The sequence below is a fragment of the Zalophus californianus genome, chromosome 2 (assembly GCF_009762305.2).
Source record: "Zalophus californianus isolate mZalCal1 chromosome 2, mZalCal1.pri.v2, whole genome shotgun sequence".
NCBI classification, from domain to species: domain Eukaryota; kingdom Metazoa; phylum Chordata; class Mammalia; order Carnivora; family Otariidae; genus Zalophus; species Zalophus californianus.
The window spans coordinates 187,955,953-187,983,460 of NC_045596.1; the positions used below are offsets into that span (position 1 = coordinate 187,955,953).

Here is a 27,508-nt window from a genome sequence, read left to right on the forward strand (position 1 = left end):
AAATATCCCAGATGTTTAGTTGGACAATAAAGGGCAACATTCTAGCAATAAAATGAGCTAGACACAGGCAAACAGTATAGACTTTTTGAGGACTGAAGCCTTCACAAAGAGAGTGAGGAGTTTTGAATCATCTTAACCCATTTGGATTGAGATGGTCTGCCCATAGCCTAGGTGCCCATGGAAAGCAAAGCATTTGCTCTCTAGAAGAAGGTAACAACTATGGAGGGGCAAGTGATATCTACAATTTTTCATATGTAATATGCAGCATTCAATTTTTTAAAATAACCAGAATATAGGAAAACAAGGCTTGACTGAAAAATCAGGAGAAATAAACAGATGGTAAACTTAAACCCACTAATGATCCACATATCAGACACAGACTTTAAGGAATGATGATAAAAAAAACTAAATGACAAAATGGAGCCTTGCACTAACCAACTAGAGTTTTTTTTAAAAAGTAAATTCTAGAACTGAATACAGCTATCCAGCTTAAATGTGGAGAGGCAAAAGAATGGAAAATGTAGAAAAGAATGTAAGAGACATATTGGGTATGGTGAAAAGGCCACAGATGGATTAGAGACACAAGTAATACAACACAAATAGTGTTTGAGGACTTTCCAAAACAGACATGAGCTATCAAATCATAGATTCAAGAAATGCCATGAAATCCAGGAAAGAATATTGTGAATTTCGGGACTGCTAAAAACCACAGATAAGAGAAAATCTTAAAAATTGCCAGAGGAAACTTTTCAAAGGGTCTATATTAAGACTGACAGCTGATTTTCCAGCAGAAATATTGGAATCCAGAAAGGCAATGGAATGGTATCCTCAAAGTGATTAAAACAAATTATCAACCCCAAATTCTATATCCATTGAAAATAACCTTCAGAAATGAACACTCAAAAATGACTTTTTCTAGAGGCAGAAAACAGAGAATTTATTGCCCACAGGTTTAAAGGAAATACTAAATTCTTTAGGCAGGAAGAAAATGGTCACAGATGGGGGCACAAAGGAGGAAAGAATGAGGAGCAACAAAAAGGGTAAATATGTAGGTAAAAGTAAATTAATAGTAATAATAATAATATTTAGATTAAAAATTCATAGAGAATTAAAATACATGAACAACAGAAGCACAGAAGGTAGGAGAAATGTAAAATTTAAAGCACTCAAACATCTTTATATTTTCTAGGAAGTTACAGAAGTGCAAATTTATATTAGACTTCAGTAGATCAATATTTCAATTTTTTGTCATATCCAGGGCCCCATGCCAAGAAGATATTAATTAAAATATATAAACAACAAGCTAATAAAGGCTGAAAATGGAACAACAACAATAATACTTAGCCCAAAAGAAATCAAGAAAGGAGAGAAAAACTATCAAATGTGTGATGAATACAAGACATTTAGTTAGATGGCTGATTGAAACACAAAGATATCAGTAAATACATTACATGTAAAATTTACTTTTTTACTAATATTTTATTATTTCAATTAATCTCAGTTATTCTATTTGTTTAAAGTTCAAAAGCATGTGAAACCAATTCACATTGTTAGAATAGTGTTTACATTTGGGAGAATAGGGACTAGAAGGTGCCTATGTGTGATAGTAATGTTCTGTCTCCTGATCTGTGTGCTGGTTACACAGCTGCATTCACTTTATAGGAATTCATTGACCTGTACAATTATGATTTATTCATTTTTTTGTCTATGTTAAACTTTAATAGACATTTACATTAAAAACAACTATCATCTGACAGGACAAAAACAAAACCTAATATATGCTGCTTATAAAAGGCATACATTAAATGTAAGTATGTGGAAAAATTTTAAGTAATAACATTTTTAAAAAGATATATGACACAAAAAAATTAACCAAGGGAGAGCTGGTGCAGCTATACGAAAATCAATGTATACTAAAAACCTAGACTATTTTTATAATAAAGAAGGTTACTTTATGTTGACATAAGGTTCAATCCACCAAGAAAATGTAACAATTCTAAATTGTAATGCTCCTAATTGTACAGTCTCAAAATAATAAAGCAAAAATTTACAGAACTAAAGGAGTGATAGGTAAATTCACAATGATATTGGAAGATTTTAAGATCTCTTTTCAGTAACTGATAAAATAAGAGAACAAAAAAGTTAGAAGGGTACAGAAAATTTATACAACATAATTAACATATTTACCTAATTGACATTACTAGAACACTGCACCCAACAACTGATGAATACACATTATTCTCAAGTGCACAGGGAACATTTGTAAAAAATGACCATATGTTAGTCATAAAGCGTTTCTCAATAAATTGGAAAAGTGTGAAATCGTACAGAATGTGTTCTCTAACCACAGTGTAATTCTTTTTAAAGATTTTATTTATTTATTTGAGAGAGAGAATGAGATAGAGAGAGAGCATGAGAGGGGAGAGGGTCAGAGGGAGAAGCAGACTCCCTGCTGAGCAGGGAGCCCGATGTGGGACTCGATCCCGGGACTCCAGGATCATGACCTGAGCCGAAGGCAGTTGCTTAACCAACTGAGCCACCCAGGCGCCCACAGTGTAATTAAAGTACAGTCAATAATAGAAAGAAAACTTTAAATCTGCATATATTTGGAAAATAACCAGAGATTTCTAAATAATTCATGGTTCAGAGAAAAAGTTACTGTGGAAATTTAGAAAATATCTTGAATAGAAGATTAGTGAAAATACTACATATAATGTGGCAGGATAAATGGGATGCAACTAAACTCATGCCTGAAAGGAAATCAATACTTATATTTGCATATATAGATAAAAATAATGGCTGAAAATCAATAATCTAAGTCTCCATCTCAAAGCAAATTAAATTCCACCAAATGGAAAAAAAAAGGCAAGAATAGCAATAAGAACAGAAGTTAAGTAGAAAGCAAACATATGAGAGAAGGGATTGACAAAGCCACACTTGTTATTAGAAAAAAATGAGGGGCGCCTGGATGGCTCAGTCGGTTAAGTATCTGACTCTTGATTTTGGCTCAGGTCATGATCTCAGGGTCATGGGATCAAGCCCCCTGTTGGGCTCAGCACTCAGCACAGAGTCTGCTTGTCCCTCTCCCTCTGCTCCTTCCCCCCCCCTCTTAAAATAAATAAATAAGTAAATAAAGTCTTTAAAAAAATCTAATAAAATGGGTGAAACCTTGACAAGGTTATCAAGGAATAAAAAGAGAAGACACAAATAACCAATAATAAAATGAAAAAGGGAGCATCAATATGGAAACCACAGACATTAAAAAGCCAGTAAAATAATATCATGAAAAATGTTATGGCGATGTATTTGAAAATGTAAATGAAATAGACAGTTTTCTGGAGAAAAATTACCAAATGGACAAAAAGAAATAGAAGATTGGAATACTTTTATATTTATTTTCAAATTAAATCTTTAAAAGACTTCCCTAGGGACACCTGGATGGTTCAGTCGGTTAAGCATCTGCCTTTGGCTTAGGTCATGATCCCGGGGTTCTGAGATCAAGTCCCACATTGGGATCCCTGCTCAGTGGGGAGTCTGCTTCTCCCTCTCCCTCTGCTCCTCCCCTGGCTTGTTCTCGCTCTCTCTCTAAAAAATAAATAGAATCTTCAAAAACTAATAAAAAATAAATAAAAGCAGAATACCCCAGTATTAGATGCCTCCACTAGTGAAGTTTTCAAACATGTAAGGAAAAAGTAACACCAATCTTATACAAACTCTTTCCGAGAATGTATAATGATAAATCACATCCATAATGAAGTCAGCATAAGCTTGATACTAAAATTTGACAAGAAGAAAGTTAAATTATAGACAACCTTTTTCATGAACATAGATATAAAAATTCTAAACAAAATATTTGTAAACTGAATCAATCAATACATAAATAGAATAATATATGCCAACCAAATTGGGTTTATTACAGGAATAAAAGATAGGTTTCATATTTTAAAATCTATCAATGTAATTCACAACAGCAATAGAATAAAGGTAAAAAAAAATTTGATCATCTTAGTAGATACATAAAAACTATTTGATAAATATCAACAACCATTCATAAAAAAAAAACTCTTAGTAAGTGAAACTGGAATTTATCAGAATGAACTTGGGTAACTAGTAAAATACCTCCTTAATCTAAAAAAGATTATCTACCAAAAACCCTATAGCAAACATAATAGTTGATGATAAATGGGTTCAGGAATGAGATAAGGATGCCTCCTACCATGACTTCTATTCAAAATTATATTTAGAGGTCCTATCTAGTTGGGGATTGTAGTGGGGAGGGCAGGGGTAAAAATAAAACAAAAAGAAGAAAAAAATTGTCATTATTCTAGATGACTCTGCAAAAATCCAAAAGAATTCATGTTTAGAGTTAATGAGATAAATCTTTTGATATAAGGTCAATATTTTAAAACTATTGTATTTATATATACTAGGAACAAAAAGTTAGAAAATGAAATTTAAAAATCAATATCATTGGGGTGACTGGGTGGTTCAGTTGGTTAAGTGTTGGCCTTTGGCTCCCGTCGTGATCCCAGGGTCCTGGGATCAAGCCCTGCGTCGGGCTCTCTGCTCTGCGGGGAGCCTGCTTCTCCCTCTGTCTGCAGCTCCTCCTGCTTGCACATGTTCTCTCTCTCCCTCTCTGTCAAGTAAATAAATAAAATCTTTTTTAAAAAACCCAATATTATTTACAATAAAATCTAAACACACAAAAAATAAAGGAATATATCTAACAAAAAATGACTTGAGAACTTTACTTAGAAAATTATTTAGAGAAATGTAAAAAGATCTTAAAAAGTGGAGGAATATATTACATTAATGAATTGGAAATCTTAATATTATATCAATTTTCCCAAAGTTTGATCTATAGATTCAGTGTAATCCCAATCAAAATTCCAGCAGCTTGTGTGTGTGTGTGTGTGTGTGTGAGAATTGTGTATGTCAATTGGCAGGTCAATTCTAAAATCTATATGGAAATGCAGGTTCAAGAATAGCAAAAACAATCTTGAGTCAAATGAATAAAACTGGAAGATTTACCCCATTAAATATAGACATTTTAAAACTACAAAAATGAACACAAAATGGTATTTACACAAGAGCAGACAAATAGACTAAGAGTAAAGTTTAGATATTCTTTTTTAAAAAAGATTTGTTTATTTTTTTGAGAGAGAGCATAAGAAGGAGGGGCAGAGGGAGAGGGAGAGAGAATCAGAAGCAGACCATGCTGAGCACTGAGCCCTACTGGGGCTCCATCTCACAAAACTGAGATCAGGACCTGAGCCAAAACGAAGAGTTGGACGTTTAACTGACTGCGCCACCAGGCACATCTCTACTTTATATATTTTTGAAACAGACCCACAATAGTTGATTTATGACAAGGGAGACACTTTAGAGCCGTAACGAAAGATGATCTTTTTAAAAAATTATAAAACGTCTATTGAATGTGTGTATATATATATTCAGACTCCTATCTAACACTATCCATAAAAATTCTAGGTAATTCCAGGTGGACTACAGATCTAAATGTAAAATATAAAACATAAAGCTTCTAGAAGAATACATAGATGAATATAATATCCTCATGACCTTGGGTAAGAAAAATATTTCTTAAACGGGAAAAAAATAGCATAACAATATAGAAAAATGACAAAGAAAATAGAACTTCTTGGGAACCTCTTCAAAATTGGGAACTTCTCGAAAGGACATCATTAAGGGCAAAAAGAAATCCACAGAGTGGACGGAGGTATAACAAAAAGAACTTCGTATCTGGAATATATGAACAACTCCTACAAAAAACAGTCAAGCCAATAGAAAACTCTAGAAGACTTGAGCTGCCACTTTACATAACTGGGTATCCCAATGGTCAATAAACATACATAAAGATCCTCAACATCATTGTTTATTAAACAAATGAACAATAAACTGCAGTGAGATAACTCTACACACACATGGAAAATGGCTCATTAAAAAACTGACAAATCCAAGTGATGGTAAGGATGGATTAGCTGAAAGTCTCATAAAGTGTTGGTAGGGCAAATTAAAAAAAAGCTTTGAAAAACTCTTTGGCATTATCTAATAAAGTTGAACATATGCATACCCCCAAATCTAGCAATTCTACTCCTACATATATTCCAACAGAAATGCATACCTAAATACATCAAAGAACATGTACAAGAATGTTTATGTCAGATCAGTGGAACAGAATAGAGAGCCCAGAAATGGACCCTCAACTCTATGGTCAACTCATCTTTGACAAAGCAGGAAAGAATGTCCAATGGAAAAAAGACAGTCTCTTCAACAAATGGTGTTGGGAAAATTGGACAGCCACATGCAGAAGAATGAAACTGGACCATTTCCTTACACCACACACAAAAATAGACTCCAAATGGTTGAAAGACCTAAACGTGAGACAGGAGTCCATCAAAATCCTAAAGGAGAACACAGGCAGCAACCTCTTCGACCTCAGCTGCAGCAACCTCTTCCTAGAAACATCGCCAAAGGCAAGGGAAGCAAGGGCAAAAATGAACTCTTGGGACTTCATCAAGATAAAAAGCTTTTGCACAGCAAAAGAAACAGTCCACAAAACCAAAAGACAATGGACAGAGTGGGAGAAGATATTTGCAAATGACATATCAGATAAAGGGCTAGTATCCAAAATCTAGAAAGAACTTATCAAACTCAACACCCAAAGAACAAATAATCCAATCAAGAAATGGGCAGAAGACATGAACAGACATTTTTCCAAAGAAGACATCCAAATGGCCCACAGACACATGAAAAAGTGCTCCACATCGCTCGGCATCAGGGAAATCCAAATCAAAACCTCAATGAGATACCACCTCACACCAGTCAGAATGGCTAAAATTAACAAGTCAGGAAACGACAGATGTTGGCGGGGATGCGGAGAAAGGGGAACCCTCCCACACTGTTGGTGGCAATGCAAGCTGGTGCAGCCACTCTGGAAAACAGTATGGAGGTTCCTCAAAAAGTTGAAAATAGAGCTACCATATGATCCAGCAATTGCACTACTGGATATTTACCACAAAGATACAAATGTAGGGATCCGAAGGGGTACGTGCACCCTGATGTTTATAGCAGCAATGTCCACAATAGCCAAACTGTGGAAAGAGCCAAGATGTCCATCGACAGATGAATGGATAAAGAAGCAGTGGTATATATACACAATGGAATATTATGCAGCCATCAAAAGGAATGAGATCTTGGGCGCCTGGGTGGCTCAGTTGGTTGGGCGACTGCCTTCAGCTCAGGTCATCATCCTGGAGTCCCTGGATCGAGTCCTGCATCAGGCTCCCTGCTCGGCAGGGAGTCTGTTTCTCCCTCTGACCCTCCCCCCATCTCATGTGCTTTCTCTCTCTCTCATTCTCTCTCTCTCTCAAATAAATAAATAAAATCTTCAAAAAAAAAAAAAGGAATGAGATCTTGCCATTTGCAATGACGTGGATGGAACTGGAGGGTGTTATGCTGAGTGAAATAAGTCAATCAGAGAAAGACATGTATCATATGACCTCACTGATATGAGGAATTCTTAATCTCAGGAAACAAAGTGAGGGCTGCTGGAGTGGTGGGGGGGTGGGAGGGAAGGGGTGGCTGGGTGATAGACATTGGGGAGGGTATGTGCTATGGTGAGCACTGCGAATTGTGCAACACTGTTGAATCACAGATCTGTACCTCTGAAACAAATAATGCAATATATGTTAAAAAAAAAAAAAAGAAGAAGAAGATAGCAGGAGGGGAAGAATGAAGGGGAGTAAATCGGAGGGGAGACGAACCATGAGAGACGATGGACTCTGAAAAACAAACTGAGGGTTCTAGAGGGGAGGGGGATGGGGGAATGGGTTAGCCTGGTGATGGGTATTAAGGAGGGCACGTTCTGCATGGAGCACTGGGTGTTATGCACAAACAATGAATCATGGAACACTACATCAAAAACTAATGATGTAATGTATGGTGTTTAACATAATAATAAAAAATAAATTAAAAAAAGAATGTTTAAGTCAGCATTATTTAAAAATTTAAAAAACTGAACAGTAATACAATAGGACTTTTGTACATTTTGGTTTCCTATCACAAAAATAACATTTATTTTAGTAAACTTGGTTCAATTCAATAAACAATAGTAAGAATTAAAAGTCAACCACAATCCCTCTGAATCAGTTAGGAATTATCTGCTGCAAGTAATAGAAAATCTAGCTAATAGTGAACAGTGGATACACATATGGGAATTTATCTGCATCACAAGAAGTACTTTATGGGGTTCATCTGCTTAACAACCTCATTGGAGGGGAGACGAACCATGAGAGACTATGGACTCCAAGAAACAAACTGAGGGTTTTAGAGGGGAGGTGGTGGGGGGATGGGTATTAAGGAGGGCACTTTTGCATGGAGCACTGGGTGTTATACGCTAACAATGAATCATGGAACACTGCATCAAAAACTAATGATGTACTGTATGGTGACTAATACAACATAAAAAAAAAGACATAAACCTGAAAAAAAAAAACCAAGCTTGTTATACCCTTTGGCTACATTTTAGCATATTTACTTTTTATCTTCACATCTGTTACCCCGTGGTTTCAAGATGGCTGCTGTACATACAATAAAATGGATAGATCATAAGAGTAGCACTTGGTGCATTTTTTAAAACTGCATGCATCTCCGTAACTACCACCCAAATCAAGATAAAATATTTTCCCATAGTCATTCTTCCTTTCAGTCAGCCACTCCCTGTCCCCAGAAGCAAATGTTTTCTTATTTGTATTATTATAGATTCATTTTGTCTATTCTCAGGCTTCATATAAATGGAATCACACCATATATATTCTTCTGTGTCTGCCTTCTTCTACTCATTGTAAGATTTTTGAGTTACACTCCCTGTGTGGCATGTATCAGTAGTTTACTGTTTTTCACTGTTGAGTAGTATTTCATAGCATAAATATATCAAGTATTGTTTTTCCATTCTCATATTTATGTGTATTTCGGTTATTTCCAATTTGGAGCTATTACAACTAAGGCTACTATGAACATTTTTGTACAAGTCTTTTTGAGGACATATGTTTTCATTCCTCTTGTGTAAATACCTAGGGGGCAAAATTGTTGGTTCTTTGGGTAATGTATATTTGACTTTATAGGAAACTGATGAACAATTTTATAAAGTGACCATATCATTTTATTCTCCCACCAGAAAATTATAAATGTTTTAGTTTCTCATCTTCACTATCATTTAGTATTTCATAAAAATCTATTTTGATACCATATCAACTGCTTATATTTATTGTTGCATGATGTAACTTTTTTCCATCCCTTTCTTTTTAACCAGTGTATTTATATTTTAAATTTTTTCTCTTATAGATAGTATATATTTGGGTCTTAATTTTTTATCCAGTCTATCTCTGCCTTTTAAATAAAGTATTTAGTTCATTTACATTTGATAGTATTTAGTAACTATTGGTATGGTTGGGTTTAAGCCTACCATCTTTGTATTATTTTTTAATTTGTCTTAACTGTTTTTTTTCCTCTGTTGCTCATTTCCTATATTCTTTTCCATTAATTGAATGCTTTTAGAATTTTGTTATATTTTCTCTATTGATTTCAGATTTTATTGTTTTTTTTTCTTTAATGGTTACTCTAGACATACCAACATACATCCTTAACTTATTCATGTTCTACCCCGAATTAATATTATATTATTTCACAATGAAGTTAGAATTTTTAAATTTTATAATGCCACTTGTCCACTTATACATTCCTTATATTCTTATTGTCATCTATTTTACTTATATATATATATATATATATATATATATTGTAAACCCCATAGTATATTGCTTTTAATTTTGCTTTAAACAGTCAGTGATCTCTTAAAGAAATTTCTTTTATGTTTACCCTTTCTGGCCAACATTTGTGTCATCTGTGGATCTGGCTCTGTGGAATATTTTTCTCTTAATTATGAGGCATATTTTATTGCTTCTTAGTACATCTCATGATTTTTTATTATATGCCGAACATTATCTGAAAAAGAACAGAAGAGAGTGTAACGAATGATATTTACCCTGAGAAAAATTCATGCCTCTTCCTATGTCAGGCCTTTAGGGTGGAGCCTAAGTCAGTCTAATCTGTAGTTGAGCTGGGTCTGGGGTTTTTTGAAGCTTTAGTTAGATTTACTTTGCCACTGGTTTCAAATGTCATGAGGGAAGATAAGGATTATCCCTTTATCAGGTCTTGGAATTTGTCCAGTGGAGAACTCTCTGTTCTTCACATGGAAATTTTATGTTGCCTACTTTTTGAATCACTGAGGTCTTTTTCTCTCAAGCATTGTCCTCAACTTTCTGCAGCTGGGAAGATCTCTTTCCCCTTTGATGTTCTGTCCCTAGCCTTTGATGAGCTGTTGCCTTGCACTCAGTGGAGGGTTTGTGTACTTGAGGGAAATTTCTCTGAGTTCTTCTGTCCTACCCGTAGCCTTTAGAAAATGCTGCTATGGTTCTGGAATGAGTTAAAATTCTTTGTAATTTTTAAGAATAAAAAACAGAAATAAAAAAATGGATCTACTTTGCCACATGTTCTCTCTAACTTTACTATAGAATTCTACATGTAACTAATCAATAAAAAGTTGTTTGTATCCTCCTTTAACTTGAGGAAAGGGTAAATTTCTCAGGTGATTTATGTTGCTATGCCAGTGTTAAGTCCAGATTCATTTTAATTCAATAAGAGGATTAAGAGAATATATGACTGATAATATTAACAAACATAATTCTTATTTAGTATACAAAAATACTGATTGATATTAATGTGCAAACATAAAAAAGTGTGCAGTTTCTTTTACCTGCCAAAACCATGATCAAAATTCCATTACTTGCAAACTCATAATACCCATGTATCAGATATGCCAGAAGATACCTGACCACACTGTATAAGGCTGCTAACGTTTTAAAGGATAGGCAGTGTCTTATTTGCTTCTGAATGCTGACACTGAGCACAGAGTAGATACAGAGAATGGTCTTCATACATTGTTGAATGAACAGCTTTGCAAGACCAATAAACATTCACAAATTACCTTCAACAGATAAAACACAAATATGTAAAGTGCTATAACCAGTCAAGATCCCACTGGCATTTCTTACCATAATGAATTTTCTGCAAGAACTCATGGGCAGGATTTCCTCTTGGGTCATCTAGCCTAATCATCCTTCTCAACAAACAAGGCTTGGAAGGGGAGCTGCCTGCCTTCTAGGCCTATCTTAATTGTCCTAGATAGCCCTTGCTCTCCCAAGATACCAGGCACAGAGAGATGGACTCTTCAACGGAGCACTCAGATTTGCTATGGTATGCTGGAGTAAGGAATTCTTGGAGGCTGCCCCACCTTCTTATAAATGAGCTGTAACAGACTAGCAGATATACCCAGGAGTGGGGTCAATTCGTTTCCTGACAGAGACGTTCCTTTCCTGCTTACTCCCAACTTGTTCCACTTTACTTACCTCTACCTTGAGAAATCATTTTTCCTGGGCTATAAGAATGCTCACCATCTTGTCTCCTGACACTCCTTGTCCAGAGCTTTATTTTGTGTATAGTTCCCCACACTAACCTTGTTGTTTTTCATCTCTGAACTTTTGCTTCTGCTTCTCTCTTTGCTTGGGATGTCCCTTCCTTCCCCACCTCCATCCCCTGACACATTGGCCAAATGCGGTCTATAAGACTGAGCCCAACCTGGGGATTCAAGGAAGGCTTCCAGGAAGAAATAATCCCTCAAGTAAATGTCCCTCATCTGAGTTCCCACACCAGTAAGTGTGCACCTCATTTTAGACTTCACATATTACAATTTTTTTCCCAAATGTCTCCTCCCACTAGACTAAATTCTGGGATGCTCCAGGATAAAGACCCTGACTGACACATTTTTGTTTCCACTATGTCTGAACACAGTGACTAGTTCATAGTAGGTGCCCAATAATAGTCAACTAACTTAAACTGAGACTTGCTCATACCTCTTCTGCCCTACATTTTGGTAATAAGTTTGGGTGTCTCTTCCTCAGAGCAACTACCTCTACTTGTCCAGGGGCCTGGGGCAGTGAAGCTGAGGCCATAGCAGCTCCTAACATCTGAATGCCCTTAATTCTTTTACTTCCTTTTGGGGCACCTGGGAAGCTCAGTTGGTTGGGCCTCTGACTCTTGATTGTGGCTCAGGTCATGATCTCAGGCTCATGGGATCAAGCCCCACGTCTGGCGCTGCAGTCAACACGGAGTCTGATTGTCTCTCTCCCTCTGCTCTTCCCTGCCCCACCCTCCCCCCCAACTCTCGTGTTCTCTCTGTCTAAAATAAATAAATAAAATCCTTTAAAAAATTATTTTACTTCATTTTGGGAAAAGCAAAGTCATGTCTCAGAATCCCTGCTTTAAGTCAGTGATTTTTAGGCTTGCTAATTTAGTGTGGCATTTCTTAGTTCAGTTAGGCTACTGAAATTTTTATTTTATTATTCCAGGACTAATCAGATACTATCTAATACTTGATTTTAGAATAGACAAAGACACACTAGAAGACTTAGCAGTTATGGAAAATCTATGGGAGAAGGTTTTAATTGAGACCTTTCTGTGTATGAATTAATTTTGTTTCAAATTGGAAAAGACAAACATTAACCAATTTTTGCTAGTCCCTACCATGGGACGCCAGCGTTGTATAGGAATGACATTTGAGAACCTCTGCTCCAGTTAAGCAAAATTACAGTTAAATATACCACCTATCAGTAGTCAGTTCTTTTATTTCATGAAAATGAACAAAGATTTTTATTTTGACTTATGGTGTTTGCTTCCTGAAATAAGCTCAAAAACTTACCTTAATTATTAAAGAAAGTAACCATTTACCATCTTTTTCATTCTCAGGCTGTGAGGTTGAGATTCTTGGGGTCAGACCTACTTACTGCCTAGAATATAAAAACGTCCCAACGGATATCAATTTTGCCAATGCAGTCAGCGATGCCCTTGACTCCCTCAAGTAAGTGTCCCAAGGTTTTGGTCATACCATTGTTCTTCATTGTTTCCAGGACCAATAATGAATGCTAAAGTGAATTAAGAAGGCTTGGTACAGGTGGAATGATGTCTCAGAGATATGATTAGCCTCTTGCATGATGACTGTTAACTGCTACCAGAGAATAATTGTGAGTGAGTCATTTCAGGTAGGGGCACTCTCTGTAAATGTTGGAGAGCAAGAAAGTCCTCAAGTGTTTGGGACTTTCTTCTTTATGTTGATGGACAATAGAGAAGCAATATGAATGTCAACATCTCTCTAATTAAAATTTTGAGAATGCTTGTATTTCAGAAAATGTTATTATTTGGCAAGAAGGGGGGATCTGTGGTGAAGTAAATTTGAAAAAATTGCCTACTCTACCTTCTTCTTGGTAATGTATGAAACACGTTAGCATATTAGAACATAGAACCTTTTTCTTCCTCCCACATGGAGTAATGACACAGAACTTTAAAAATGCAGAAATCATTAATGGTGTCTTAAATAGCACACGAGAGTCTGTCAGAGAAACTGGTCAACAAGAAAGGTCAGGAGAAAGCCTCAAGGTAGTCTCAGAAGTTGCTAGATGTGGAAATCAAGATGCGAGACCAGCTGGGGTCTACCTGAGTAATTAGCAACCAAGAAGCTAAAGATGTTGGGGGCTCTCACATTTCCAGGGCTGGATTTGCCAAGGTCACCTTGGCTACTGAGTGGATCTCCTGGGTAGGGTCAAGGCAGAAGACCTAGAGTCATCAGTTTGGAGATCAGGGAAGGACTGTTATCCTCCCAGGAGAAAGAGCCTGTTTTCAAGCTGGGCAGCCTCCGAGGGCCACCATATCACAGGCACTGTGTACTACTCGCCAGCAATAACCACAAGAATTGGCCTACAGCTAAGATTGCCCCAGCTGTAGAGCCGACCAATTATGAATCCCCTTCTTGCCATCCCCACCCCAAACATTGTGGGGAGCAAGTCACCCCCACAGAACTGCACAAGGAGAAAATAACACCCCTCCCTCCGTTCCTTCTTGGAATAATTCCACTTCCATGAAACCCATCAAGATGGGCCTTTGAGGCACAGGAAGGCTCAAGCTCTGACAGATTGGAGAGGAAATAGGTTTGAAATACTTAAAAACTGAGCTGTAACAAATTTAAAAGTTGAGATTTTTTTTTTTTTCTGGAGGGAAGAGGGAAGGGACAAGGTCTGGAATGAACTTTAAATAAATATTATTAACTATTGAATAAATAATCTTCAACATGTGGTTTGTAAATCATGTGTGTTATATGATCCTGTCTCCTACCTACTCCGCTTTCTTTTCCTTGCCCACAAGTGCTGGAAAACCACACACACATGATGAACTAGAATATCATGTTACAAACTAGTTTGTGCGAAGCTGAAGAGCACCACACGCACAGCAGATGAGCAGAGCTTGAACTTCAGAATAGCTCTGTGTGTCTACAGTGCTGTTTCCAACATATCCAAAATGCTGCCCCCCCCAACAACCTATTGCCATGCTAAATATGAACATTTAGAACATAGTTGTCATACAAATACCTCCAAATAACCCAACGCTCTATTTGGGAGTGTAACCTTTTTCACATTCATCTTGCCTTGAGAATTGAATGGTCACTCACTGTACACAACCCAGTGATTCAACAGGTGGAGAGGCATAGAGTCCCAAGAGGCTCAGGTTAGCCAGGGCTGGCAAGCTGGCCCATCCAAGCAGACTCCCTTGTCTTAAGGTATAGCAGCATGCTGGAGGAATGACTGCTGGGCTCTGTTTCCTAGAGAAGTTTCTGTTTCTCTGTTTCTAGAGAAGTTTTTCTTTTTCCCTTTTCAAGCAACATGACAGAGCTCTGGAACACTGGGGAATAACTTCTTTACCTTAGAGCACAGCATTTAGAAAGCGGGAGGTTGGTGGTGGAAGGTGAGGTGGTAGTATGTATATGTGTGTGTGTGTATCTTTGTGTGTATGTGTGTTTAGCAAAGGCATTGGGCTCCCCTAGACAGAAAAGGCTACCAAGAACTGGAGGCCCAGGAAAGTGGCCCCGGGCTAGGCCTCTATCTGGTGTGACCTGATGCCACCACATTGTTAAATTGGCACCATTCATACTATAGTCTACATAAATGGCCTTGAACTCCAGGGGATGACATTCACATAATCTACCAGTGAATGATGCTTCTGCAGTTGGGCAGTGAAGGCCTAGGCAGGATGGAACCAGGCCAGTGCAATTGTCTTGCGGGGTCTTCATACTGTCAAAGCTAACAGGGCCACCAGAAACATCCCCTGTGAATAGTGGTTGGAAAGCTGGAGATCCACCATTTCTAAAACTAGTTAGGGCTTGAAATGAGACAGAGAGAAAAAAGAGAAGAAAAGCCATAGGCCAGACGATACTGACTGCCTGTGGAAAGCAGTAAGATGATTTAGGCTCTCTTGCAAAGAAAATAAAGGCACCTTCTATAAACAACCTCTACAGATAGATAGATAGATTGATTGATTTAGAGTGGGGGCGGGGAGGAGTAGGGGGAGAGGGAGAGAGAGAATCTTAAGTGGGTTCCACACCCAGCACAGAGCCCGATGCGGAGCTCGATCTCACCTCCCTGAGATCATGACCTGAGCCGAAACCAAGAGTTGGACCCTTAGCCGACTGAGCCTCCCAAGCGCCCCTAACCTATGCATTTTTAGAACATGTCTCATTACCTTCTTACAAAGTAGAATAAAGGATTGACCTTTGTGGGCCAACACAGTTAAGACCACTTTGCATGTAGCAGCTTATTCATGTAAGAATGTGACTCAAAGGAATTATGAATTCTCTTGGTGTGTATATTTAGGCAAAGATGTATTAATTATTTATCCTTCCATCAGATGGCCCCAAAACAAGGAGCAAATTTTAGACTCCATAGCTTACCTCTTGGTTTCTGCTCAGCTCTATCTCAAATTCCTAGCTATAATCTGAGGCGTGCTTAGAGTTCACACAAGTGTGCAAACACAGGCATGCATGTGCATGTGGGCACACACACGCATTTCTCCTGATCAGTACTACTTATAGAGTGTCTTTTTCCACTCTGCTATTATTCTGAGAGGCAGAGAGAATGGGATACAGGATAGATACGCTTTTAAAAGAAGGCAGTTAAGATTGACTTACGGGCAACATTTCAGCAAAGGGTCCAGCTCAGCCAAGAAGCCGTATGGTTTTGTAGAAGGGTTAGTCTAATTTCCATGTTTGATCTGGGCATTGCTATCCAGGGCTCATAAAGCTTTACTGACCCAAGTCATATCCATGGTAGATGCTACCTCGGCACCTAGACAACCTCCAGCGTAGAAGAAAGGAGAAGGCGAAGAGAATTCATGTCTTCAACAGCCACCTGCTAGCATTGTGTCGAAGGCACTATCACCATTGACCCATTCTGCTGTTACAGCTACTGTATTACACAGGCGTGTCGTCGTCGTCCTCTTATAAAGAGTCCTTCTCCGCTCCCAAATGTAAGCACCTTGCTTCAGGTCGCACACAGCTAGTAGGTGGTGGAGCCGGAGCCCAGGTCTGAGAGAGAAGTGCCTGGACACTTCAGAGTCAACTTCACAGCTCTCCTCCTGGTCTGCACCCATACCTCTGAGGTGCCCTGAAACCGAATCAGACCGACAGGACGGGGCTGGGGGCGTTGGCTCCTTCGCAAGTCAAGCCTGTGGGGCTGTGCTGGGCCTGGGGCTCATGAGCGCCTGAGGTGGACTGGCAGCCTCTGGGATCTGCTCACTGCTTGACGTGTTCAGCAGCACACAGCCCCAGCCATGGGCGCACTATGTACCATGACACTGCACACGGGGACAGTGAGGCAACACCCCTGCTCACACAGCCACAACAGAAAGCAGTTTGTGATCGCATCACTTAATCCGTCCTCCTGGAAGTTCTGTTTGTGGACAGTCATGCTTCGGTGGGCAGGAAAGGGGGCGTGGCCGTGGTGACAGCCACATGCAACCCTGACCACCTGGAGGCACCAGGAGGCTGCTCCCAGGGGCAGGTGAAGGCTGATGAAGCCTCTCAAAAGGGTTGGTCAAGTAACAACGGGGCCACGGGAGCAGTGGACGCAGCTGCTGTCTATTGTCAAGCTCCAGGTTACAGAAAACAGCTCCAAAGGAATTCTTTTAGGATCCCAGAACCTCAGTGGCTGCTGGTGCCTATACAGGAGTGGATGGATGACGAGAGGGTTCTTTCCACAGACCACGGGGTGGCTGGGGCAAATGTCCTGGCCTTTGTCCGTCCTCCCCTCCCCAGAGACTCTGAGGGAAGGGGCTCAGCACACAGGCAAAAACCATCTAGGCACATCTGGAAGGAAGAGAGGGATGCAAGGCATCTCCTTCTCTTTGCCTCCCTTTTGCTGTGCGTCAGGCACTTTACAAACAGCAGCTCATTTCATACCCAGGGCAGCCCGCTGTGGAGGTTTTTCACACGGTACACTGAGGCTTCCGGATATTTCTGCTGTTCTTCTGAGACCTCCAGGATAGCAAGGTTCACATCTTTGAGCCCAGATTTGTCTAATTCCAATGCCCTATCAATGTATAATTTTCAAAATTAAGCCTCTGTCATGTGCTCACTACATACGTGTACGAGAATTATGCCGAGGTTCAAATTCCTTTATTGCTGAGGGAATCCAGGGATGACCAGGCTGGTTAAACAGAGAATATGAGAAACGTACACGTGAAGGAAAAGAATGTTGGAGGACGATGGCATACGATTATTGTGAGATGCAGAAATGCTTCATGACTTGGAGGACAATCAGACCGTGATCTCTGGGACTGCTTTCTCCATCAGGCAAAAATAACCTTCATCTTACTGGTTCCCTACAAGTTAACAGCTGAGTTTACACATTCCGGGCTCAAGTCGGTCATAAAGTCTGGTGACCTGTAAGCAAGTTTATCAGACACCGTTCTTGTAGGACACAGGAATGACAGGCAGCTGTTTTTGGGGCCTAATTTCTAAGTTTTAGATCATTTTTCTTAACAGCTGATAACTTCAACCATCCCTTTGAATTGCCCCCCCATTTCTCTCTCCCTAAGTCTTCTCTTTCCAACTCACTTCAGTAAGGAAAATGGATGTGAGGTTATGAACTTTTACACTGAAAAGAGGTCTGGACAACATCCTAAGATGATGGGGGACCTGGGTATCCCTGAAAGCCTGGGGCTGGGGGCTCCTTGCAGCTCTCAAGTACTGGGCTGACAGCCACATGTCCTTTGGCTCAGTTCCTGGACCCCTAAAGCTATAAATTATAAATGGCCAACCACAGGTCTGCAGGCATTTCCACCCATCGCTCCTCACCCAACCACTCCATTACAAATGAGCTGACCTGTGATGGAGACCAGATCCATGTGGAAGACACCTGGCGACCAAGAATCTGTCCGCTAAACTCCAAACAGGGACGAGAGTGCTCAGCCCTTGAAGACTCAGGTCCCTAATGAATCGACGAAACTCCAACCTAGAAGTCTGTTCCAAAGGCACGTGCATAAATCCCTGAATCGCCAGCATGCCAAATCCAGTGTTCCTGGCACCTGGGGTTGACAGCTCCTTCAAAGAAAGCCATCAGGTAAATCTGTGATATGGGCTCCCTGATCACACAGAGATTTGTGGATATGGTGCAGAGCCTGAAAGAAACCAGCCAAGTGGTTGCTGCGTTAAGGGAAGTATCTACAATGCAGTGACCTAAAAGCATGTCATTGAACTTTAATGCGATGGTCAGCCTGTTTGTGCAATTTTTCCCCCCATGCAAGCCCCACCCTGGAAGTGTGCACACTTGAACACAGGACACACTGCATGAATCCACACATCTGGGGAGCTACAGATGCAACTGCATAAAGCAGCTAAAGGCTGAGGCTCATCTGAGGGAAAGATTTTATGGAAGGTTCCACTGTGTTCATTAGTTTATCAGTGTAATGAACACGGGCCTCACAAAAGTTTAGGGATGTGTATGAAAGTGTCATTACCGAGCGAGGACTTTTCCCCACCGCCCACACCCTTGCAGGCCCCTGCAGTGACTTTTTGTTCTCTGCTGTGGGATAGATGGATGAGTCATTCACACATTAGTGAGTATGAATAATGATAATATCACTTTTGAAAAACACCTAACCCAGTCCCCATTGTGGAGGAGGGTGGTATTTGTTAAAGAAGGGCCGGTTTGTTGTGTTCTAAAAAGAGAAAACACTTGACTAGCAATTTCACTTAACTTGAAACCAATGTGCCCTCAAGAACATAAATGAAATGCCCCTCAGGGTACACAGTAGAACATCACAGCATCATTAAAGGAAGTGCCCTCTTGGCGAGCATGACCGTAATGAAGGAAGATGCTGATCAGAATATCCCCCGAAAACTGCCCCACTGTAGTGAATGCGGTAGATGCGGACTTTCAAAAGCCCAGGCTGGTAGAATATTCTGATCTTGGAGATTCACGTTTCCAGTTCTAGCTATGTCTCTGTGAGACCCTGAGCAAGTCCGAGAATCCTTGCTGGCCTATTTCCCCATCTGCAAAATGTGCAGTTGCTTTTCTGTAGGGACGCTTCCCACAGTAGTTCCAGAAACCCAAGACACACACCTAACCCACAGACATGGAGCGCTATCCATCAAGAAGGGTAAGAGTCTTATAAGAGAATAAGGACCATTTCCATAAGAAGGTTAAGCAGAATGTTGCCCCATTGGTGTGGGCCGTAGAGTTTTTAGTGATTGTGGTCGGGGTTTTCGAGTCAGCCCAACGTGGGTTTGAGTCCTGTTGCCATCTCTCACTGGCTGTGTGAGGCAGGCAACTATACTGAGCTTTCTGTTCAATGTATTCCTATCTGAAAGGGTTGCTGTGAGGATTAAATAATGAATGAAAAGCCTTCGGCATAGTGCCTGACCCAGAGCAACTGTCATTTATTGAGCACTTACTATTAGTATACTTTCAACAGTTATAGAGCTCCAACTGTATGCCAAATACGGTAGGCTACAACTGAGCTATAGTGGAGGATGAATCGCCATCCCCCACAAAGAATTCACAGCTTAGAGAGGGCGAAGGAACATCAGCATGCCACTGCAGCCCGGCATGGAAGAGCATTACCAGGAGATGAGCCTAGAGTGCCACAGGAGCACCCGGAGGGCTGCCCAGCAGAGCCTGGGGCATCAGAGCCAACTTCCTGGAAGGGGCACCATCTCCCCTGAAACCTGGAGGATGAGTAGGAGCTGTTTTTAACTCTGGCAGTGCAAACCACCCTCTCTGAACTACCAGGAGGCAATTTTCCCTCCTCCGTGGATTGCAAGACCCAAGGCAGAGCAGGCTCTGAGGACACACATTCTTCTATTGCTCATGTTCCAAGTGTTGGGGCGGCCGCATCAGGAGACACCATGCCATCTCATTTGTGTGTGTGTGTGCCTTTGAAATATAGTTTTTCGAGAGAAATAAGGCAATCCACCAAGAGTATTAACTATTAGCTCTTGTAAAGTCCAAGCAAAGGAATGAGCTATAATTTCTTTTGCATTGCTTCAACTTTTGTCAGTGACTATAACGGCTCCCACCACTAACATCGTCATCATCATGATCATTGTTCAGCTCGGGTGCTTTGGGAGGAGTCATGGGCAAAGCTTGAGCTGGGGCGGGGGGTACGGTGGAGAGCACTGTGTGAAGGAGGGAGGTGCATTACACAGCATTTTTTTCTCCCTTCCTGACTCTGCAGGCCTCCTATTCGAATGGAGATCACTTGTTCCTGGTCATTCTTAGCCCGGCATCAAGGGCTTGGATTATTAGTACTCTGCCATCATCAGTATTATCAGTACTCTGGCCAAGAAGGAGAGTTTTTTCCAGAACCAGCATCTTCCTGGGACCCAGGGAAGTGTGGTCACTGTTAGAATTCACTCTGTGTCCACACTGGAGCTGGCCCTTCAGAGAATAAATGTCCCCACAGAATAAGTGTCTGCTGAACACTAACCTGTTTGCCTCCCGCAGGTTGCCCTGGTAAAGCTTGCTCTTCTTCTTGCCAGTGGGTTAAACACGCAGTCTGCTGTTTTATTTAGACACTTCCTTCAGGTCCAACAATAATCGAAGTCGTTATTTGAAGGATTGCTTCTAGTTGTTCTGACCTTACGACAATAGCCGTGGTAGAGTAGAGCTGTGAGAACTGTCCTCTGCCTGTTACCAGCCATTCCAACTCTTGGGGCACAGTGAGCGATGCCACATGAGCCAGGAGGGGAGATGTCCCATAAACAAGCTCTCTGACTGTTGCACTGAGGTGCTCAGGACTGGCATGTCTTGATGCCGTAGTCGTGTTTCCTCCCTTAGAGATCACCGTGATCATTTTAAGGTGTCAGCTTTGCCTGGCCCACAGGTCAGGGATCTGGGGATGCCAGTGCCTTCACAGAGGACTGCTGAGTGGAGGGGGAGAAAGCCGGTGAGGGCCTCCCTCAACTGCGTCTCTCTCATTCTGCTCCCTCCAGGAGTGGCCGGGCGGACCTGGCCGCCATATACTATGAGCGCATCGACGTGGAAGGCCACCACTATGGCCCCTCGTCGCCTCAGCGGAAAGACGCCCTGAAAGCCGTGGACACCGTCCTGAAGTACATGACCAAGTGGATCCAGGTAACTGAAACCAAGGACCATGAAGCTGATCTTCCCTCTTGTCACTTGCTGTCAGTTTCCTTGGTTGTCATGACCCTTCAGCATTTTCCTTCTTGCTGGTGTTAGCAGACGAGGTCAGCACCAGGCTGGGGTGGGTCTCTTTTCTTCCCACAACCCCTCGTCAGATACCAGGAGCTCCCTTGTTTTACAACCAGCCCAGAGGGACTGAAATGGCCAGATTCGCATTCCTACCTGGCTTAGCTGGCCGGATAGCCCCGTTCTTTACCAAACCTAGTAAGTCTGTGAACCAGGTTCAGGCGGGCATGGAGACCAGACCTGGGTTCTGTCCCTGACCCTGCCACCCACCCCCTTGCTGGATGACTCTCAACAAGGTAAAACTTTTGTGGGCTTTATTTTCCCATGTTTGTAAAATGGGTCAGGGACAGCTCCCATCTTACCACACATGTCTGCTGAAAGAGCAGAAGGAAATGAGAACAGAGAAAGTAGCTTGAATGGCTCAAGCCCAGGAGGGATGATGTCTAGCACTACTGGAAAGGGGATGTGCTTTCACCTCGCCCTCCTCGAAGTGCTTCTATGGTGATGTCCCAACAGGGGCAGAAAAGTCTGTGATTGAGGAAGTATCCTTTCCCCCCTAACTTACAGTTTAAAACGCTTGTTTACAAGACCTTCCAGAGTGAGCGCATCTCCGCCTGGGCACTGCGCTGACGGCTTTTGTCCGCCCACAGGAGCGGGAGCTGCAGGACCACCTCAATGTCATCATCTTCTCAGATCATGGAATGACTGACATTTTCTGGATGGACAAAGTGATCGAGCTGAATAAGTACATCAGCCTGAACGACCTGGAGCAAGTGAAGGACCGAGGACCCGTCGTGAGCCTCTGGCCAGCCCCTGGGAAACACTCTGAGGCAAGAAGCACCATGATGGGGGGAGGCGGATGGATGATCACTCTGCGCGCGGTCTTTGCCCTGGGGCTTTAGCGCTGAAGTAGAGAGCTGGGCCGGAGCTGAGCCTCCCGAGGCACGTGACCTACTTTGCTGCTCCCTTGACCTCTGCCAAACTGCTCATCCTCCTGTGTCTGTCTTCTCTGAAATAGGCATGATGGTATCCACTGCAGGGATGTTAGTGGAAATCAAATGAGATAAAGGATGTGCAGTGCTTAGCATTTTAAGCTCTTAGCCCTTTAGTAGGGCTATTTTATTATTGGCCCAAATGCGGCACTTCTGAGGCAAACCTGGGGGATACCGGATGCATACAGAGAATGCTCTTTCCCTGGAACAAAGCTGCCCCTCTGATCTGTTTTCGTCAGGGAACTGGAGATAAGAAGGTGATGAATGAACAGGGGCTGAGGCCGTGGGCGCCATGGGTCAAGCTCCCTAGCTGAGGAGGCACGCTGCTTAGGTGCACATCCCAGCCTGATCATGGACTGGTAACCCAGAGCTCCCTGTCCCGGACCCTCTGCTTCTTCTGAGTCCCATGCGGTTGGCGATGCCATCATAGCCGCCCTCCTGGCCTGCTGGTAAGCCCACAGAAGCATGCTGGGCCCACCTCAAGGACGATGTATGCGCCACTTATTACAATGATCACCATCACAGGGCGGGTGCCCAAGAGGGTGCTCCCCACTGTCACTGCTCTCCAGGAACTCAGCACTCTGAGATGGCTAGACTTTACTTACCCTTCTCTCCAAACTATAATTATCTGCAGTACTTAGTAAATCATGATGGGAAAATGAGGAACAAGCAGCATCTTTGTCCACCTGCTTTGCCCCACGTTGCCCCGTCACATTCCAGGGCAAGCTCTGGGGCTTCTGCCTGCTCCCAGAGAAAATTTCGTGCTCTGGACCAGGAAGCGGGTCTCTTCCTTGGGGGAGGCTCAGACTGCTGCCCATGGAGGTGCCAACCCCAGGGTCCCAGGAATTGGCCTAGGGTGGGCCTGACACCTCCACCTATCCTCGCAGCCAGGATGTGGTTGACAATGGACGCTCTTTGGTATGGATGGACACTGTGTGCAGGAGGCCGGGGTCTCTCCGCTGGTCCTTTCGACCTCCTCCTGCCCATAGAGAAGTCTGAGACCTGTCTGTTTGGAGGTTGAGCAGCGCAGTTGCCAACAACGCCACTCCTCCCCAGTCTTGTCCCGTTTCCTAGGTGGACGCCCCTTTTTCTCACGTTCCATGGTCAGGAAGTGGAGGTGCTGACCATTTGTACAGCAGCCCCATAAAATCCCTTAATATGGAGCCGGGAGGAATACTCTACACATTGGCAGGTCCCACAGAAAGTGGTTTCTTGCAAAGAAGTTCTGTTTTCTTGGCAAGGATGATCATCTGCCATTTCCAACTTGGCGCTCAGGGACGTGCTGCCTCCAGAATGCTTGAGCATCAGCAGCTTACGAGCTGGGAAGAGCTTCTTCTAGCATGACGTTCATGAAAGCCAGGCGGTTGCAAGCCGCCTGAAGCAGTTGGTGGATTATTCAAGAGTGGGGGCTGTGTTTGGGTGACAGTTCGTCATGTGACGGACACAACCATTTGTGAGACCTGGTATGTGTCATCAGATTCTTCACGTATCCAAAATCTTCCTGCAAACGCATCCTACTTTCCTTAAGAACTATGGATTTTCTCAAGTAGAAAATCATAACTCGTGGGGCCATCAGAAACTCTCTACTAAAAAGCCTGAAGGCTAATGATTCTCCAGATCTGAGTTGAAAAACTCAATTTTACATTCAGTTCTACCCAGGAAGATGTGTCTGATTTGGCTGAGGGCCAACAAGTCAACATCAGCCAGTTGATTTTAATGTCAGCCATAAATATCTAAGCTGCTGCTAAATATTGGAAATATGTACAGAGCTTACACCCTCATCATGAAATTAGTAGTGTAATGAATGGCAGACAATTGCTGATACTTTTAAGATTCAGGTGTAGGAAAGACATGCTCGAGGTCAAGAGCAAATCCTCTCCCTTTGGTCTTAGCGGCATTTAACAGCAGGTGGACCAGTTCCTCATTTGCCTTTTCATTTTACTATAGCATTTTTGATGTATACAAGCTTTTGTAATTTATTAACTACTGAGTAGGCAAATTATTATAAAATATTGAAAAGTATAAAGGGACGCCTTATATTTACTAAACATCTAAGAAGTAGGACATTACCACTGATAATGGTATCTCCTGTATATCCTTCCCAAACCCCACCACATTTCCTGCCCCCCAAAGGAAGCGACTCTCTTAAATTATAAGTTATCATTTCCATAATTGTCCTTATCATTTTATCATGTGTTCTTTAGTTTTATAGTTATTCGAACTTCACATAATAATAATAACAATAATAATAATCCTGTCTGTGTTCTTCTGCAACTTGCTTTATTTTGCTTCTCAAACTCAGAGCCCTGCGATGCTTGCAGGTGTTCTGTTTAGGTGTAATTCGCCTCTTTTCACTGCTGTATCGTATCCCACCGCAGAACCACCACCCGAGTCATCTCTCCCTTCCACTGTTGCTGGGCATTTGGGCTGTTGAGTCTGCAGTCTCTATCCCTCTATGTGTCTCCCGGTGCACGAGTGGGAAGGGGTCCCGCTAGGTCCCTAGGGGCTACCTTATTAGATCAGGGGGTGTGAGGATCTTCAGCCTTACGAGATGAAGCCACCTTGTTTCCTGAGACATACAAAAGTTTCTCATTCTCATGTAGTCAAACCTAGCAGGTGTTTTGGTCATTTCTTTCTTTGGTCCGTGAAGTTCTCCCTCTCCTCCAGGTGCCGTAAATGTTCACACATAGTTAAGAAAGAGAATGCTAAACTGGTGACTCTTTTGTCTTTGCAGATATATAACAAACTGAGAACAGTGGAACACATGACTGTCTACGAGAAAGAAGCCATACCAAGCAGGTTCTATTACAAGAAAGGGAAATTTGTCTCTCCTTTGACCCTTGTGGCTGATGAAGGATGGTTCATAACTGAGGTAATTATAGAATTATGACAATGTGTTCATTATACAAATTCCATCAAACACCCAAAGGTAAATAATGACTCTGCTGTTGCACGTAAAAGATTTTGTTGTCACTTCAGTGTCCTTCATGGCCTCACTTCCACCTTTAGAGACGCCAAAGACTTGGTCAGGTGGCTTTGTAGACACACACCATAGACGTGGACCCAGAGTCACAGTTTAGACTTCGGGGCTCCAGACTTGCTATGTTAACAAACTGCCCTTAACTCAATTACCCAGGCTTACAATGTAACCTATTCAGTTTAAAGTGCAACAATTACTGTGAACCAAAGCAATCGCTTCAGGGCAGTGAAAATCAGGGAGAGGCTCCGCTTTGCTTTCACCTTTAAGAGGAATGTTTGGCAAACACAACTCCAGCCATCCCCGTTCCCCAGTTAGCCAACTTGATTTTGCAGAGGAGATTATCTTGCGTTTGGGGTCCAAACCCTCATTGCCTCGCACACGAATGACTTCAGCAGGTCCTGCCCGCCTGCCTTGACTGCAAGCTCGCCAGGCTCTTGGATCAACTTCTGATCACAGGCCAGTGTGGGAGGGAGGGCCCCGGCCTTCAGGGGAACCGAGGTCAAGGCCGATCTAGAATCAGTTGGCGGAGAGGGCGGGGCTTATCATAGACACGAGTTTGAAGATGGCTTGCAAAGAGACCAGCCTGCAGGGTGAAAGAGAATGGCAGGTGTTGGCACATGGGGGTCGTCGGTCGATGCCAATGAAGTCTAAGGCCTAGGACTAGCATTTATCTGCCAGACAGAGGGCAGGTGGTGATCAGCAGAAATACGCATCAGGCAAATGGGTGGAAGGAAGTCTAGGAATCTAGGTGTGGAAAAATGAGTGTTCCTTGACAGGAAATTTGGTCACCGAGGAGAACTGAGTCATTCCTGTGTGCTCTCACAGAGAAGCATCTGGTGACCAAGGAAACAGAACAGACCCAGTCTGAGCTGTCAGTTTACACAGTCCTGAGGCCAAGTGGGGCCCATCGAATCGGCAGACTTTGGCTTCCACACCATGTGATTGCAAGTTTCCAAGAAGGTCCCTCTGCCTCCTCCTGCTTCTTTTTTCACTTTAGCACACTGTTCGATGTTTGCCTGGAGCGAGATTATTCCAGGCTCACAGAATTTTCATGTACAGTGATTTGCTCACAGCTTTGCATTGAACACACGAGCAGTCAATTGTGTCACTTGGGTAGGTGTCTATACGACTATTTCCATAAAAGCAACTTTCCCAAGTCATTCAAAAGGGCTGACGTTTTGAAACTTTCTCAGTTTAGGAAATTCTGGTGGAATGACTTTGACTTTTCAAAGCAAAGAGATGAAGAGGGCCAGTCTAGTTACCTGTCACTCATTTCTTAGCATGATTATGTGCATCTACTCTTTCTCATATTTAGCTGAAAGCAAGTGCACTGAGAAGCTGGTTCATGGTGGGGAGGGCAACTGAGGTGATTTGGAGTAATTTATGGGAAAGTAGTCTTAGGTGGGAAGAGTGGCAAAGCCAGAGACACTGCACAACTAATGAAAGGCCATCTCCATTCCCGTGGGAGAGGCTCTGAACCCTCCAGTAGGGTAGGATGGGCATCAGGAAAGCTGCTCTAGCTCTAAGTGCTTTCTGGAAGGTAAGAATCTTGGCAGTAGCACATCCAGCAAGGAGATGCACATTTCTCCAGTGAGTGACTAAAACACAGTGGTGGGGGACCAGGGTGGGGGGATCAGCAAGATGCTCTTGGTTATAAGTCACACACAACTTGAATCCATGTGCCTTAAATAATAAAGACTTTTACCTCATATAACTGGAAGTGGAGGTAGACAGTTCCAGGGTTGGTTCATCCAGCAGCTCAATCACATCAATCATACCAAGGCTCTGAGTTAGCTCTTCTGCAGTTCTTTTGGCTTTCTCTTCAGGGTCACAAGATGGCTGCTGCAGCCCCAAGCATCACATCCCCT

At 42.1% G+C, this 27,508-nt stretch overlaps 1 protein-coding gene across 2 annotated transcripts in view; it reads left to right on the top strand.

Moving 5' to 3' along the window:
- The window catches only part of ENPP6 (ectonucleotide pyrophosphatase/phosphodiesterase 6), a 112,088-nt gene that overhangs the window by 65,022 nt on the left and 19,558 nt on the right, over positions 1-27,508 (top strand). For both annotated transcript variants that reach the window (XM_027599988.2, XM_027599987.2), the window contains exons 3-6: positions 12,883-12,994; positions 21,452-21,593; positions 22,319-22,498; positions 25,395-25,532. In XM_027599988.2, the coding sequence (XP_027455789.1) occupies positions 12,883-12,994; positions 21,452-21,593; positions 22,319-22,498; positions 25,395-25,532 (572 nt within the window). The remainder of the gene's footprint in view (positions 1-12,882; positions 12,995-21,451; positions 21,594-22,318; positions 22,499-25,394; positions 25,533-27,508) is intronic.